This window comes from Anolis carolinensis, chromosome 3 (genome assembly GCF_035594765.1).
Source record: "Anolis carolinensis isolate JA03-04 chromosome 3, rAnoCar3.1.pri, whole genome shotgun sequence".
NCBI lineage: Eukaryota > Metazoa > Chordata > Lepidosauria > Squamata > Dactyloidae > Anolis > Anolis carolinensis.
The window spans coordinates 212743747-212756832 of NC_085843.1; the positions used below are offsets into that span (position 1 = coordinate 212743747).

The following is a 13086-nucleotide window of genomic DNA, read 5'->3' on the forward strand; positions in this document are numbered from 1 at the left end:
CAAATGTTTGATGACAATTTTATGCAGCTTTCCCCTCATTTCCCATAACAGATTATGCTGCCAGCAATTTTTGAAACTTAAGTTATTTATTTATTAGCTTAAATGATGAACCAAAAGTAATTACCATTTTGTCTTGGTTAAAGAATATGTGCAAGTTCGTAAACAACATATTCAGTACCATTCTTTCCCAATCTGGTACTCTGAATATGCATATCACAGAAAGTTTACTATTTGTCAGAATCATGCAGATTGTTCTGGTCCATGTGTTGTCGAAGGCTTTCATGGCTGGGATCACAGGGTTGTTGTAAGTTTTCCGGGCTGTATGGCCATGTTCTAGAAGTATTCTCTCCTGATGTTTCGCCCACATCTATGGCAGGCATCCTCAGAGGTTGTGAGGTATGGAGAAACTAAGCAAGGAAGGTTTATATATATATCTGTGGGAAGTCCAGGGTGAGGGAAGAACTCTTGTCAGTTGGAGGCCAGCATAAATGTTACAGTTAATCACCCTAATTTGCATTGAATGGCTACATCTACTAGTTGCTTTCTGCCTGGGGGCATCCTTTGTTAACTGTCCCTAGTTCCCATGTCTCAGAGTGTTGCTTCTTATTTATTGTTCTGATTTTTGAGTTTTTTAATACTAGTAGTCAGATTTTGTTCATTTTCATGGTTTCCTCCTTTCTGTTGAAGTTGTCCACATGCTTGTGAATTTCAATGGCTTCTCTGTGTAGTCTGGCATGATAGTTGTTGGAGTGGTCAAGCATTTCTGTGTTCTCAAATAATATACTGTGTCCAGGTTGGTTCATCAGGTGCTCTGCTATGGCTGATTTCTCTGGTTGAGTTAGTCTGCAGTGCCTTCATGTTCTTTGACTCATGTTTGGGCGCTGCGTTTGGTGGTCCCTATGTAGACTTGTCCACAGCTGTATGGTATACAGTAGACTCCTGCAGAGGTCTGAGGATCCCTCTTGTCCAATGACTAAAACATACAGTTATCATTAAAGTGTGGTTTGTGTAGACTTCTACAGGTCAAGAAAAGGTGCAATACATCACACTTTGGCTGAGTCACAGAGACCTGTATGACAGCTGTCTATGCAGATAGCAAACACTCACCATAGTATGATTTTCTTCTTGTCTTACATAAAGGAAAAATCTCATATCACTGGCCCCCAAATAAATATAATTTATCATAGACATGGTATTTTCAGAAATTGGGAAGGTGCGAGGAGAGAGTATTTTCACACTGTGTTCCTTAGCATGGAGAACTGACGTTTTTCAATTTCCCATGATATAACTACAGTGAGGAAACTTAGAAGCAAATTACTGTAAAGAAAAACAAATTGTGGCAGGAGGTCGGCACAGCAACTCTTTCTCGTTGGTTAATAATGTGAAAAACCTTCAACATTCCAGTCAGTTTCATTTTCTGGTCCATTGCAGACTGGAGAAATTTGGATCATAGCTCCAATCCACATTTAGCAGAGAACAACAACTTTGACCAGGTATGTAATGAGGAACACATACAATGTAAAGTTTCAAAAGCATATTATGTCTACTAGGCATGTGCGATCAATAAAAAAATAGTCCAAAAGTGCTTAAAAATCTGGGGGGCCCTGGCGCTTGATTTCTAAAGGGTTTCTAAAGTTTCGTTAGTGAAAATTTCATTACTATAATGAGACTAACGAAATTTCATCACTATTTTGTTACAGTAATTGCCCATGCAATAATTACTACCATTGGAGAATTTCAGGGGCTCCTTTCTCCCTCATTTTTAATGCTTTGGGAGTGAAACTTGCTACAAATGGTAGAACATATTTACCACTGTTAGCCCACCAAATTTCAGAATGTTTCACTTATCCATGGAATTTTGGGAAATTTTCAAAGTTTTATAAAAATATTTTTTAAAAAACACAAGAGCTATCTACATGAATTTTATATACAATGCACAAGATAACCAGGACACCAATCCCCAGAAGTTTCTGAAAGATTCACACATCTACAGATTTTGGGGGATTTTCAAAATTTAGATAAAAACAATTTATTCCCCAAAAAGCAACAACAGCAATCCCCTTGAATATCTGTCTGTCTTTATGACAAACAACCACATAACTACAACTTAGCACACTATTACTTACTTACTTACTTAAGTCTTCTTTGCAGATTCAATCTTTTTATTTGTTAGAGACTCACTCTAAATGGCTGACTGTCTGCTTCAGCCCAAAGCTGTGAGCATTGCATTCTGGGAAATGTAGTTTAGGGCATGGTCTTTTGCATTCTCTGCCACTGGGGGCCTTGCCTTTCCAAACTACATTTAAGATGTCTGTGTTCTCAATCTCCCGCCCATTAAGTTTAGTCCCGACGCCAGCCTTTGCTTATGGTGACAATAGAGTCAAAGTAAAAGGATTGTTTTTTAAAGAACTTTATGTTCTCTTGGCTTTGCCAAAGTTTCTTAATGCTTACACTGAAAAATAAACTGACCTTGGGAGACATCCAAATGTTACAGACCATTAATGAAAATAATTGGTGAATGTTTCAGTTTCTAAATTCTCCTCCCACCTTTCCTGCATATTTCAGATATAAATTTGTATGCATGAATTTAATAAATTTGATATGATTTACGAGGAATAACTATTTTTTTGCACATCTCTAATGCTAATCCACTAGGCACAGTTTTCTCCAGTAATCTTCTCAGGTCAATACGACATATCCTTTCTTTTTGGCTGGCATGTTATTTATTTATTTTTATCCCGCTTTTGTCCCATTCAAAGCAGCGTACAATGGTTAAAAAACCAGAGATTACATAACATACAAATTCAAACAAAAACATCATAAATTATATTAAATCATCATAAGTTTACAATGTACCAGAATGTAAGACATTTTCTATTATTAAAATGGGTAATCATCAGATTCTTGTAAATATACAGGAACTCTGGTAAGATTAAAATGCACAAAGATGATTAAACTCTTGATGTCAGTAGGAAATCTGATTTAATATTTTCCCCAAAAACACAATCACCAAGAAATTACTCAAATGCAGATAATTTGATTCAGACAACCACGTTCTGCTCCAATGTCTGAAACCTACAATTATCATTAAACATCTGCACATTAGGTAATTCGTTAGTGAATTCATAAAGCTGGCACAAGATTGCTGCTTCTGATGAAGACACTTTTTTCTTTTTTATATAAGAAAACAACACTATTAGGATATTACATTTTCTGGCAATATTACAATTGATTGACAAAGAACATTAAAGTATGAGTTACAATTGGGCATGTACCCCCACATACATCCAGTAAAAACCTAATTTTATTTATAGCAGGAGAACAGAAATTTGTTTTTTTAAATATATTCTTTCACATCATTCTAGAAACTTGCTTACTGTCATTGTGCATATAAACACTGAAAAAAGTTACGTGGAATCTTTCTCTATTTGTAGTAAAAATGTAGGAACTTGGATGGCCTAACTATTATCTATCTAATACCTGCCTATTCTCTATTTATTGAAAGGTGGTATACTTCTTGTAAAATAGATATGCCCATAGTCTGCATATTTCATCATACAAACCACAAGCATCCTAAATCAATGATCCCAAGGGATTAGGGGTGGTGAAGGGAACATGCTGCACTTTTATTCTGAGTTATTCTTTACATGTTCTAAAAATGTGTTAATTGCCATCAATTTGACTATGATTTATAGTAACCTAATGAAAGAGAAACCTCCAAGTTCCTTGGTCATAAATTGCCCTTTCAGATCTTGCAGACTTGTGGTGGTGGCTTCTTTGAATCTGTCTGTCCATTTGCAATGAGGTCTTCCTTTTTTCCTACTGCCTTCTAACATACTAAGGATTATTGTTTCTGCTAATACTTTGGACATATTTTCTCATGATATGTCCAAAGTATGACATTCTCGGTTTAGTAAGTTTTAGAAACGAATTACATACATAACTTATTTCTACATTATTGCTATTTTAACAGGATAATATACTTTTTGAAGACAACAGTTTTCTCTTTTTATTTTACTCTGTGATGTGAGCCCCCTTGGATTCTGTTATGGGAAAAAGAAACAATATAAATAAAATAAAAGTATTTCTATGATTATAGGAATATTTATAGTAGATAACATATGATCTGTGTTTTTTTATGTAGATGCTCAATTCCTGCTTCAGAGGGACTGTAGCCGAAGGATCCATAGCTGGATGTATGTTTAGAAATAATGCTAAACTATAAGACAAAGCTTGAAAAAATTACTTTTCTGCATTACAAGCACTCAAATGAAGTAATTTCCAGTAAAGTCTATGCTAGTTATTTCCAAATAAACACACAGGAATGTGCTTTATTTTCAAAAGCATTAAAATTGCCAATAAAATAAAATATAAAATATATTACTCTTCTTTATAAATTGAATTTTTAATTATAATTTTTTAATCAACTGGCTAAAAGCTGGATCCAAAAATTAAAACAAAGGTAATATCTTAGAAAATTAGCAACCAGTGCAGACACAACAATTGTTTCATTCAAAGGTCTGATGTGCAAATGAAGGATTAAGCTCAAGAACCTATGCTTGAAATAGGATCTACAATGCTTCATTTAAAAAGAAAACACAGGAGATCATATTTCCCTCCAGCACTAATGTCTGGGTTAATGTGATATGTTTAAGCCAGCATTACATTTGTAGTCTGCTGATGTTAAGGATTAATGAGTTCTTAATCAGAACTTATGTAGGCTTGCAAATCCTGGTTAGAGGAAATGTATCTAATACTAATAATGATTTAGAGTTATTAAAGTGTAATGCAAAACCATGTTTAAAGCAGAGTTTTCCAAAGTTCCTTTTAGAAGCTATCAGTTCCCTGGATTACCTAGTTTACATGGTCAACAATTAAAGAAGAGGTTTACTGCTGGCAATAGACTCAACCCTACTCATCATTTCCTTACAGTTTCACTTGTCTACTCCAGTTCCTAAGTTCAACATGTATGCAAGTTTCAGTGAGCGATATTAAAACAAATATATAAACAAAGCACAAGTAGGAGCATACAGCATACACTAAGGTTTCTGACTCTAAGGCATGCACTACAGTGATGTCAGTGATATCTCCATTTAGTTTTTCAGATCCAGGTGTACCTCTGAAGATGTATCTCTCTCTTTTTTTTTAATTAGTGTATCTCATGCACTGTATTGCCATTCTCTTGGACATGGCTGTGGGATAGCCACCCCAGGTACTCTTTAATAGTGCTAGAATAAATCCCAGGAAATCTAGTACTTGAACAGAAATTGAGATCCAAGCAGGAAAAGCACAGCTTGAGGGCAGAAAGAGCAAGGAAGGAGGCCAAAGGGAAGGGAGCACACCTGACTCATCTATGAGCTCATCAGACAGGTCAATTTGTCCATCATACGCCACTTGCTCTCCCCTTTTGCCATAGAGCCCATAACACATAGCTACTTCCAGTTCCATGGTGATAGGAGAGAGCAAGTGGCATATGCCATGGCTCCCCCCACCTTTCTACAATGGGTGGAAGCCAGACGGTGGATGCTTCCCCCCATGGGATGGGGCCAGTGGTTAGTTGGGTGATGTGGAACATGAGGCGACAGGTTCTCTACGCCCCTTTGGGACCCCATGGATTCACCATAATGTGTGGCGAATCCCTCACTCAATTTGATAAGGTCTCCAGACAATTGTTCACATTGGAGATTAAGGAAGTAAGTGAAGATTCACAGGTGAAATAAGAAGCAAAACTTGGAGCCACTAAATAAATCCTTCTGCTAAACATTATGTAATGATAACTGAGGAATCAAGCTTATCTTTATACTTAGCATTTCCTTGCAGGCTCTGAAATTGCTCCAATCAATACAATATTAAAAAAAGCCAAAGGGGAAAATGTAGCTGTAGCAACATGAATGCACAACTAAAAGAACTAAAAGAGTCTCCCTGAACACCTCACCTTGAGGCTTATTTACTCCTAAATAAAGGAAGAAAATTATGCATGCTCTCCTTGATTGTCCTAATGGCCCAATTTCATCCCCTGCTAACAGATTGCTATTGAATGCCTAGTCTGAAGCTTGTGTTTTGATAAGATTGGCTGCAATTACTTGATGTCCTTCACCGGCATTATGTTACTTCAATAAACATGAGCTATCTGAAATAAATAAGCACACAGATCTACTTCCCTTTAAAAACAATAAGGAGTGTCAATCTCAGCAGGATGGATTCTAATGTGTAGGGAAGTATAGAAGAGGGACAAACGTAGTAGTAAAGGACAAGTTCACTTATCCTCAGATTGATGTGGCAAATGTCAGCTCCATGAGTTCTACCAAGTAGCTGACAGTTCTTGACAGCATAAAAATAGCTTTTACAAATATAAAATAATAGTCCATTCTAATCTCAAACACAGAGATTTAGTTTAATCAAAATTTGAGTTTCCCTGACAAAAGCTACAATCAACAGCAAAGGGAAAAGTAGCCTTATGACCTCTTCACATATGGTTAAATTTGGTGCATGTGCTAATTTAACCCCTGGTCACACACCGAGCTGGCTGGTTCTCATCAGATGATGCTGGCATGGCCCCGTGAGTGAAAGAGGGCAGAGCCGATGCATGTCGCCACCAGGGCAACATGAGAGGGCTCCCGTGTTGCCATTGCAATGCAGGTGTGCTCACGCTTTCCCCCATCTGGTTGCCCTCGGCTGGAGCCGGGCGGTGCAGGGTGTGAGGCGCCAGGTTCCCCATGCCCCTCTACAAAGTGGAGCATTTCTGTTTGCCGTCTGACAATGTGGTTAGTAAGATGCTTCTGTGGTGTCCTTGACACAGAAGTAGCATGTGGCCTCAGGAGAAATGCTAGCTTAGAAATGCTAGTCTAGTTAAACTACTGGTGTTTCTGAACTTAGATTTTGTCCCTTTTGCACAACAATGGCTCATTTTAGACCCCTGTAGTCATGTTTTGTTGAAGAATACATATAGGAGAAGACTCACGATACAGGTATTGCCCTTGTTAGCTGCACAGTTGTAAACAACCACACTTGCAAAGTACATTCCTCCATAATCAAAAAAGGATAGGAACAAAAAATAAATCCACTGATTTTTGCCTCTGTTCTTCCAGCCAAGATAACACCTTGCAACAACAACAGCAATGACAATATGATATTTTTGTGGCAAATTATCATGGAGTAACCAGAACTACCATGCTCTGGCCACATTAATTCATCTTGATAGTGACTTATGCATGTGTAAGTATAGTTTATGTGTACGAGTCCCTTTCTGGGGGACATGGAGGGCTATTTATCCAGACAATACATCCAGACATACCGCCCCCCACCCCCAGCCACCACCCATATCAGCAACTGTTAAGCCCTGCAAGGACTATTGCTATTGTTGATAACTGATATAGATGGTAGGGAGGTAGATAACGGCTCCATCTACACTGCCATATAGTGAAGTATAGGAATCGCATTAGCCTGGTGCATCCATCAATTTTAAGTGTTGGGTCAGTGGGACTGCCATCCCTGATCCCCATGCGGGATTCAGGATCAAGTCCCAACAGCTATTACACACTCCTTGGGATCAGGCAGGAAGGTGGGATAGCAGTAGCTTTCTGCCCCCCCCCCCCCCCCGCACCTCCACCCTGCCAGAACAAAAACAGAAAATTCTCCCTTACCAATGCTTCCTGCTGTGAACTTCCCGATTCTTTCCCATTCAGGAATCAAAGGAACTTTGGAGGAGGGCAAGGGACTTACTCCTCCCAAGTTCATTTGCTCCCTGAATTATGAAAAATCAGGAAGTAAAGAGCAGGTAGTGTCAGCAATGAGGGATTTTCTGTCATTTTGGAAAGGGGTGCACAAAGGGTGAGAAACTGAGCTCATGCCCAGTCCTGCCAAACTGGGTTTGGCACAGCAGGGCTGTCAGGCCAGTGTCCCACCATGGAAGTGGCTTAGGACGGCCTTGTGTGGCTTCCTTGTGGCATTTTTATGCTGGTTCCGAATGGCATTTTGTGCCTATGTGGAAGGGCCTGATAATTCAGATCATGCAGATTTGGCTACTCTCTGGGGAAGGAAAATGAAGGGCATTTCCATTAGGGGATATCCAAATGATATGAAACCAGCTGTTTCTCTATGGTGATCAAGTGCAATGAAAGGATGTAGTACTGTGTGTGAAGAGCTATGTTCACATGTAGAACCTGGACTTCTGGCAATTGGTCAGACTCATGTAGGTGAAACTGTAGTTTCTTCCATTGGAGGAACCAAGGTCAAATAAAATCCCAAAATTACCCCAAAATGTGATTCCCCCCCCCCTGATTTTATTTTACTTTTACATAATCTTGTGCCTTCTGCCTCAGGATATGACTGAATGGACAGGTATCTGAACACACAAAGCTTCCTATGGACATGGTGTATTTTTTATGAACCAGAATACATGGGAATTTGTCACAGTGCTCAGAAATAATGGTACAATTTAAACAATGTGGAGACTTAAAAAAATCCTAGCCCAAGAACAGTAAACTCTATGTTGATAATTTAGAGCACTTCTGAAAACAGGATGCTGTGGTAAAAGAAACTTATTTCTCGACAGATTAAACATGAGGAAATATTGTAAATACTCAATTCCAAACCTATTAAACTTCAAAGCACACATTCCTCTAAAGAACTCTAGGATATAATGTTCTATTTCTGTTGGCACAGTTAGGAAGGAATCTGGTAACTGTAACACTGTAATATTCTACCTATCAGGTAGAACAGAATTCTTATATTCGATAGCCCATGTAAAATAAATAAAGAACACACTTCCCAAACATCCTATAATCTGGGGATGTTTTTTTTTCAGCCACTTCCTCAATTTGTGGATTGTTTTTCACTACCTTTGATACTTTTGATTCCCACATATGTATGGGACCATGCAAATTTTATTAATAAATACAACTATAAACATGGGGGGAGAGAGAGATCACCCTGGTAAATACATATAAGATCCCTTTATATCAGTATAACCCAGAAAGATGTGCTGACAATTATGTCATACATTTGACAGAGGACAATATCTCACATTTTGCTTCTTTTGCTGAAAAGGCCTTGAAAAGGAAAACTCTTTCAAGATAAACAACTGATGTTACTGGAAAATTAAAGGAGTCACAGAATTATGGGTTTTCTAATGCTTGAGAAATTCCTATGAGAAGAACAGTAGCAAACGTTCTTCACACTTACAAAGCCTTTGCAGGACTTGTTTTACTCAAATGTTTTTTTCTACATAAAAATATTTTGGGCGTAGAAAATTAGGAAGTGGGCTGCTATACTGAAAATATGTCTCCTCTACAGTGTTTCCTAGACATTTCCCCCTAAGATTCCCTGAAAGATTAGGGTGAGGGTTGCACAGAAGTCCTTGCTTTCTCAAACCGTGGAAAGACAGATGAAAAATGTAAAGATTTACATGATTTCTTGGTAATTTGAAGACTTACGGTGCATCTACATTGTAGAATTAATGCAGTTTAATCCCACTATATCTGCCCTGGCTCAGTGCTATGGAATTAAGTGAGTTATTTGATGAGGCACCATACCTTTTGGAAAAGAATGCTAAAGACCTTGTACAATTACATGAATCCATAGCATTGAGCCAGGTTTTTAAAGCAGTGCAAAACTGCATTAAGCGTAGATGCATCCCTAGAAACTGTTTCATATTTAGAGCATATTCACATAAACGATATCCTAAAGCAGGCATGGGCAAACTTTTTTTGCCTTGGGGCCATATTGTGGGCCCAGCCAGGAGGGATGGGGACCAGGCACACACTAAGTGGGATGGGCTTGGGAGGAGGAGGGCCAGGAAAGGGCAGGGCCTGGGTCATCCTCAGGTTGTTCTCCCAGTGTAAGGATGGGGCTGCTCACCTGATCCTTATGCTGGGAGAAAGTCAAGACATGTGGTAACTGCCCCGATCCTCCCTCCTGATCCTCAGACTGTCATCCAAGGGAGGAGGGCGAGACAGGTGGTGGCTGAGAGTGCTCTGGGAGGCTCTCAGCCACCACGTGCCTTTCTCAAGCCATCCTCCTGACATAAGGTTGGGACCACTCGCACTGTCCTCATGTCAGGAAGAGGGCGAGACACTTGGTGGCTGAGAGCACTCCAGAGAGCTCTCAGCTGCTGCTGTGTGCCTCCCTCCCTCATCTTTTTGGCATAAGGATGCAGCAAGTCACTGTGTGTTTATGCCAAGAGGACAAGGAAAATGAGGAGGGCCTGAGGTAACCACCCAGGGGGCTGCATCCAGCCCCTGGCCTTAGTTTGCCCATGCCTGTCCTAAAGTCTTTTGAAATCACCCCAAATAACACAATCTGAACTTTTAGGAAAATTGAAGATAAACAAATCCAATTGTTAGAATCAAAACTTAATTTTTTCATAAATGTTGTATCATGAAAAAACACAGCTATATGACACATAATCCATCATGAATGAGGCTGGATCTACACTCCCTTATAATGCAGTTTCAGAATGCAGATTAACTGCATTGAACTGGATTACCTGGCACTGCGGATTCATATAATCCAGTTCAATGCAGTAAATCTGCATCTTGAAACTGCATTATATGGCAGTGTAAATCCAGCTTGAGTATGTCGTTCATGCTGGAGTAAAGAGACAAGGAATAAGAGGGGCATGCAAGTGAAGAGCAAATTCAAGGTATAGTTCAGATCAACCAAGAAAAGTATGTCTTGTGCAACTTTTCTACTTGGAACTAGAGTTGTGCATGGATTTATTTTCTTCTGGTACCTTAGGGATCCAGTAACAGTAAGGCTCTCCTGGTACGAAAACTCAGTTGACACGAAAGTAAGCGGTAGCCAACCTCGGCTACTCCTCCTCTGTTCAGCACCACAGTTGAATCTTTTTGATTACCCTTTATTTTCCTGATTCTTTTTTTTTAGTGGGACTGACTGGGAGTTGGGACTTGAAGGAAGGTGGACAGGGTGCGTGCATGCATTTGGGGGCTTTCACCTTTTTAGCTTCTTTTTCTCCTTCAGAAAATACTTCTAAAAGATAATTAGTAATTATTATTAATAATAATAATCCCAGCAAACAAAAAGAGAAGCCTACCTCTCCTCTAGAATAGAAAGTAGAAACACTGGAAGCAAAGCCCCAAGCAGAATGGCGACTGCAGGCAAGAGAGGGGATTTTAAGGTAGTCCAGGGATGATAGCTCCACTGAGCTTCAGGTAATCACTCTTCCTTCCCTGGGCCTCCTTAAAATGCCTTGGAAAACTGTGTGGCGTGCTGCTGGGAAAGAAAATGTGCTCACCTGCATCTCCTCTAGAGTAGAAGAGCTTTAGGAAGCATTCAACCCAGTCTCCTCCTCTACAAAGTGGTAAGTCTGATGCTATTTTAATCCAGGTCCTAACAAAGATATGGAAGGGGAGCCTGTGGGACGTCCTCCCCATAATGGACTGTATAGAGTGCTTTCTTAACCCTGTTGCTGACACCCAGGCTTCCTTGAAGGGAAGAAAGAAAAGGCTCCCAGGGGAAAGGGGAGCCTTGTAAGTTCCCTATTGCCACCAATGGACCGAAAAGAACATTTTTTTTGGATGTGGAACAAAAACGTCCATTCGGCAGTGTGCCTGTTTTTGAGAGGTGCTGGAAAATGGATATGGGAGGCTTATAGTATTAGGTAAGCAGAAACTGATAGCAATTCACCCAAAATGTACAAGCCTATTTGGGACTGCAATGTTGTGATTTATGCTAAACCAATTATGTGGGTGGGGGGATAGGACTGGACCTTTAAAAAGTATATATGGGAACATATTGCACAATGAGTGGTGGCACAGCATGTGATTGTTGTGACCAATATATGATAAGAAAGTTTTTCAGATCAGAAGTGTCTGCAGACTTTTCTTCAAGTGAATATATACACACTATTTGCACTATATTAATACAATATGATTTCATAGTTTATGATTTTTGTACATTCATGTACTATCTTTTTAATTATTTGTATAATCCCTTGCAGAAGCTTTAAAAATATCTACAAGCTAAACCAACTCAAACTTTTAATTACAAAATATTAATCTTCAACATCTCAAAATGTGCCTCTTCTTTTCCCCGAGCTAGCAGTTTTTTGTCAGGTACATGTAGCTCTGTCACTCAAATACCAGATTTAACATTTCTAGGAAACTGGTTTTGTTTGAGAAGACTCCTGGCAAAAAAGCATCTATGCTATATTCAAATCTTGCAGTTGGTTAAAAAGCCTTTATACATAAGTATATTTCATAAAATAATAGCTGCAAAACAATCACTTTTCAAAAGTTTTATAGAGGAATTTCAACAAGAGACAATCATGGGATTCACACCTCCCCTCCTTTCTTATTGCTGCTTACTTTCAGCACAGTAGAGCCTGATAAGATTTTGTATAGAAACCTCTGCATCATAAAAGAAACAAGGGAATGGAGGAAAGATAAAAAGAACTCTATATTGTGGCTTTATCGGTCTTGGAAACAATAATGGAATTGCAGCCTAATCTCGTGAGAGTACAAGAAGTACCTCTGTGTAAAAAACAAAACAAAACACACAATATAATACTTCTGTTATCTAGAGGATTAAGAGCATTTATATGGCATTTAAGAAACCATCTGGGTGCAGTGTATTAAGTACACCATTATTTACTTACTGGAGGGTCCTGATCTTCAGCCTCCACTGTTGTGATGACAGTTCCTTTGATTGCATCAGGAGCAACCATTCCCCTGTACAGAGGTTTGCTAAATACTGGGGAGTAATCATTCATATCCTGCAAAACATAATTAAGAGTTTACTGCTGAAGCTGAAATGAGATTATGGACACAATCAGAATTGTTCAATCACATCAGCACCCATCCACTTTATTCTATTAGAGAACGGATTTACTGCTGTCAGGACTCCAGAACTCTCAATCATGTGATGTTCCTCATCTGAGATTGGTACTTAATAGGAAGTTAGTAAATTTGAACTGTTCATGTTTTCCATGGATCAGGATCCTATCTCTATTCTCTCCATCTTTTCCTGCCTTTGGTACCAAATTTTCTGTTAAAGAATTAACAGGAATGTATCTATTTTGTTAATTGAGGTATTCCTGTTGGTGATTCCCTGTTTTTGGATCAGGTC

General features: G+C 39.0%; 1 protein-coding gene across 12 annotated transcripts in view; it reads right to left on the minus strand.

Annotated features, from left to right (window-relative positions):
* The window catches only part of pcdh15 (protocadherin related 15), a 1032943-nt gene that overhangs the window by 148772 nt on the left and 871085 nt on the right, over positions 1 to 13086 (minus strand). For all 12 annotated transcript variants that reach the window (XR_010005016.1, XM_062977492.1, XM_062977488.1 and 9 more), the window contains one exon: positions 12617 to 12733. Coding sequence is in view for 11 of the 12 variants with exons in the window: in XM_062977492.1 (XP_062833562.1) it covers positions 12617 to 12733 (117 nt within the window). In the remaining variant the exon portion in view is untranslated. The remainder of the gene's footprint in view (positions 1 to 12616; positions 12734 to 13086) is intronic.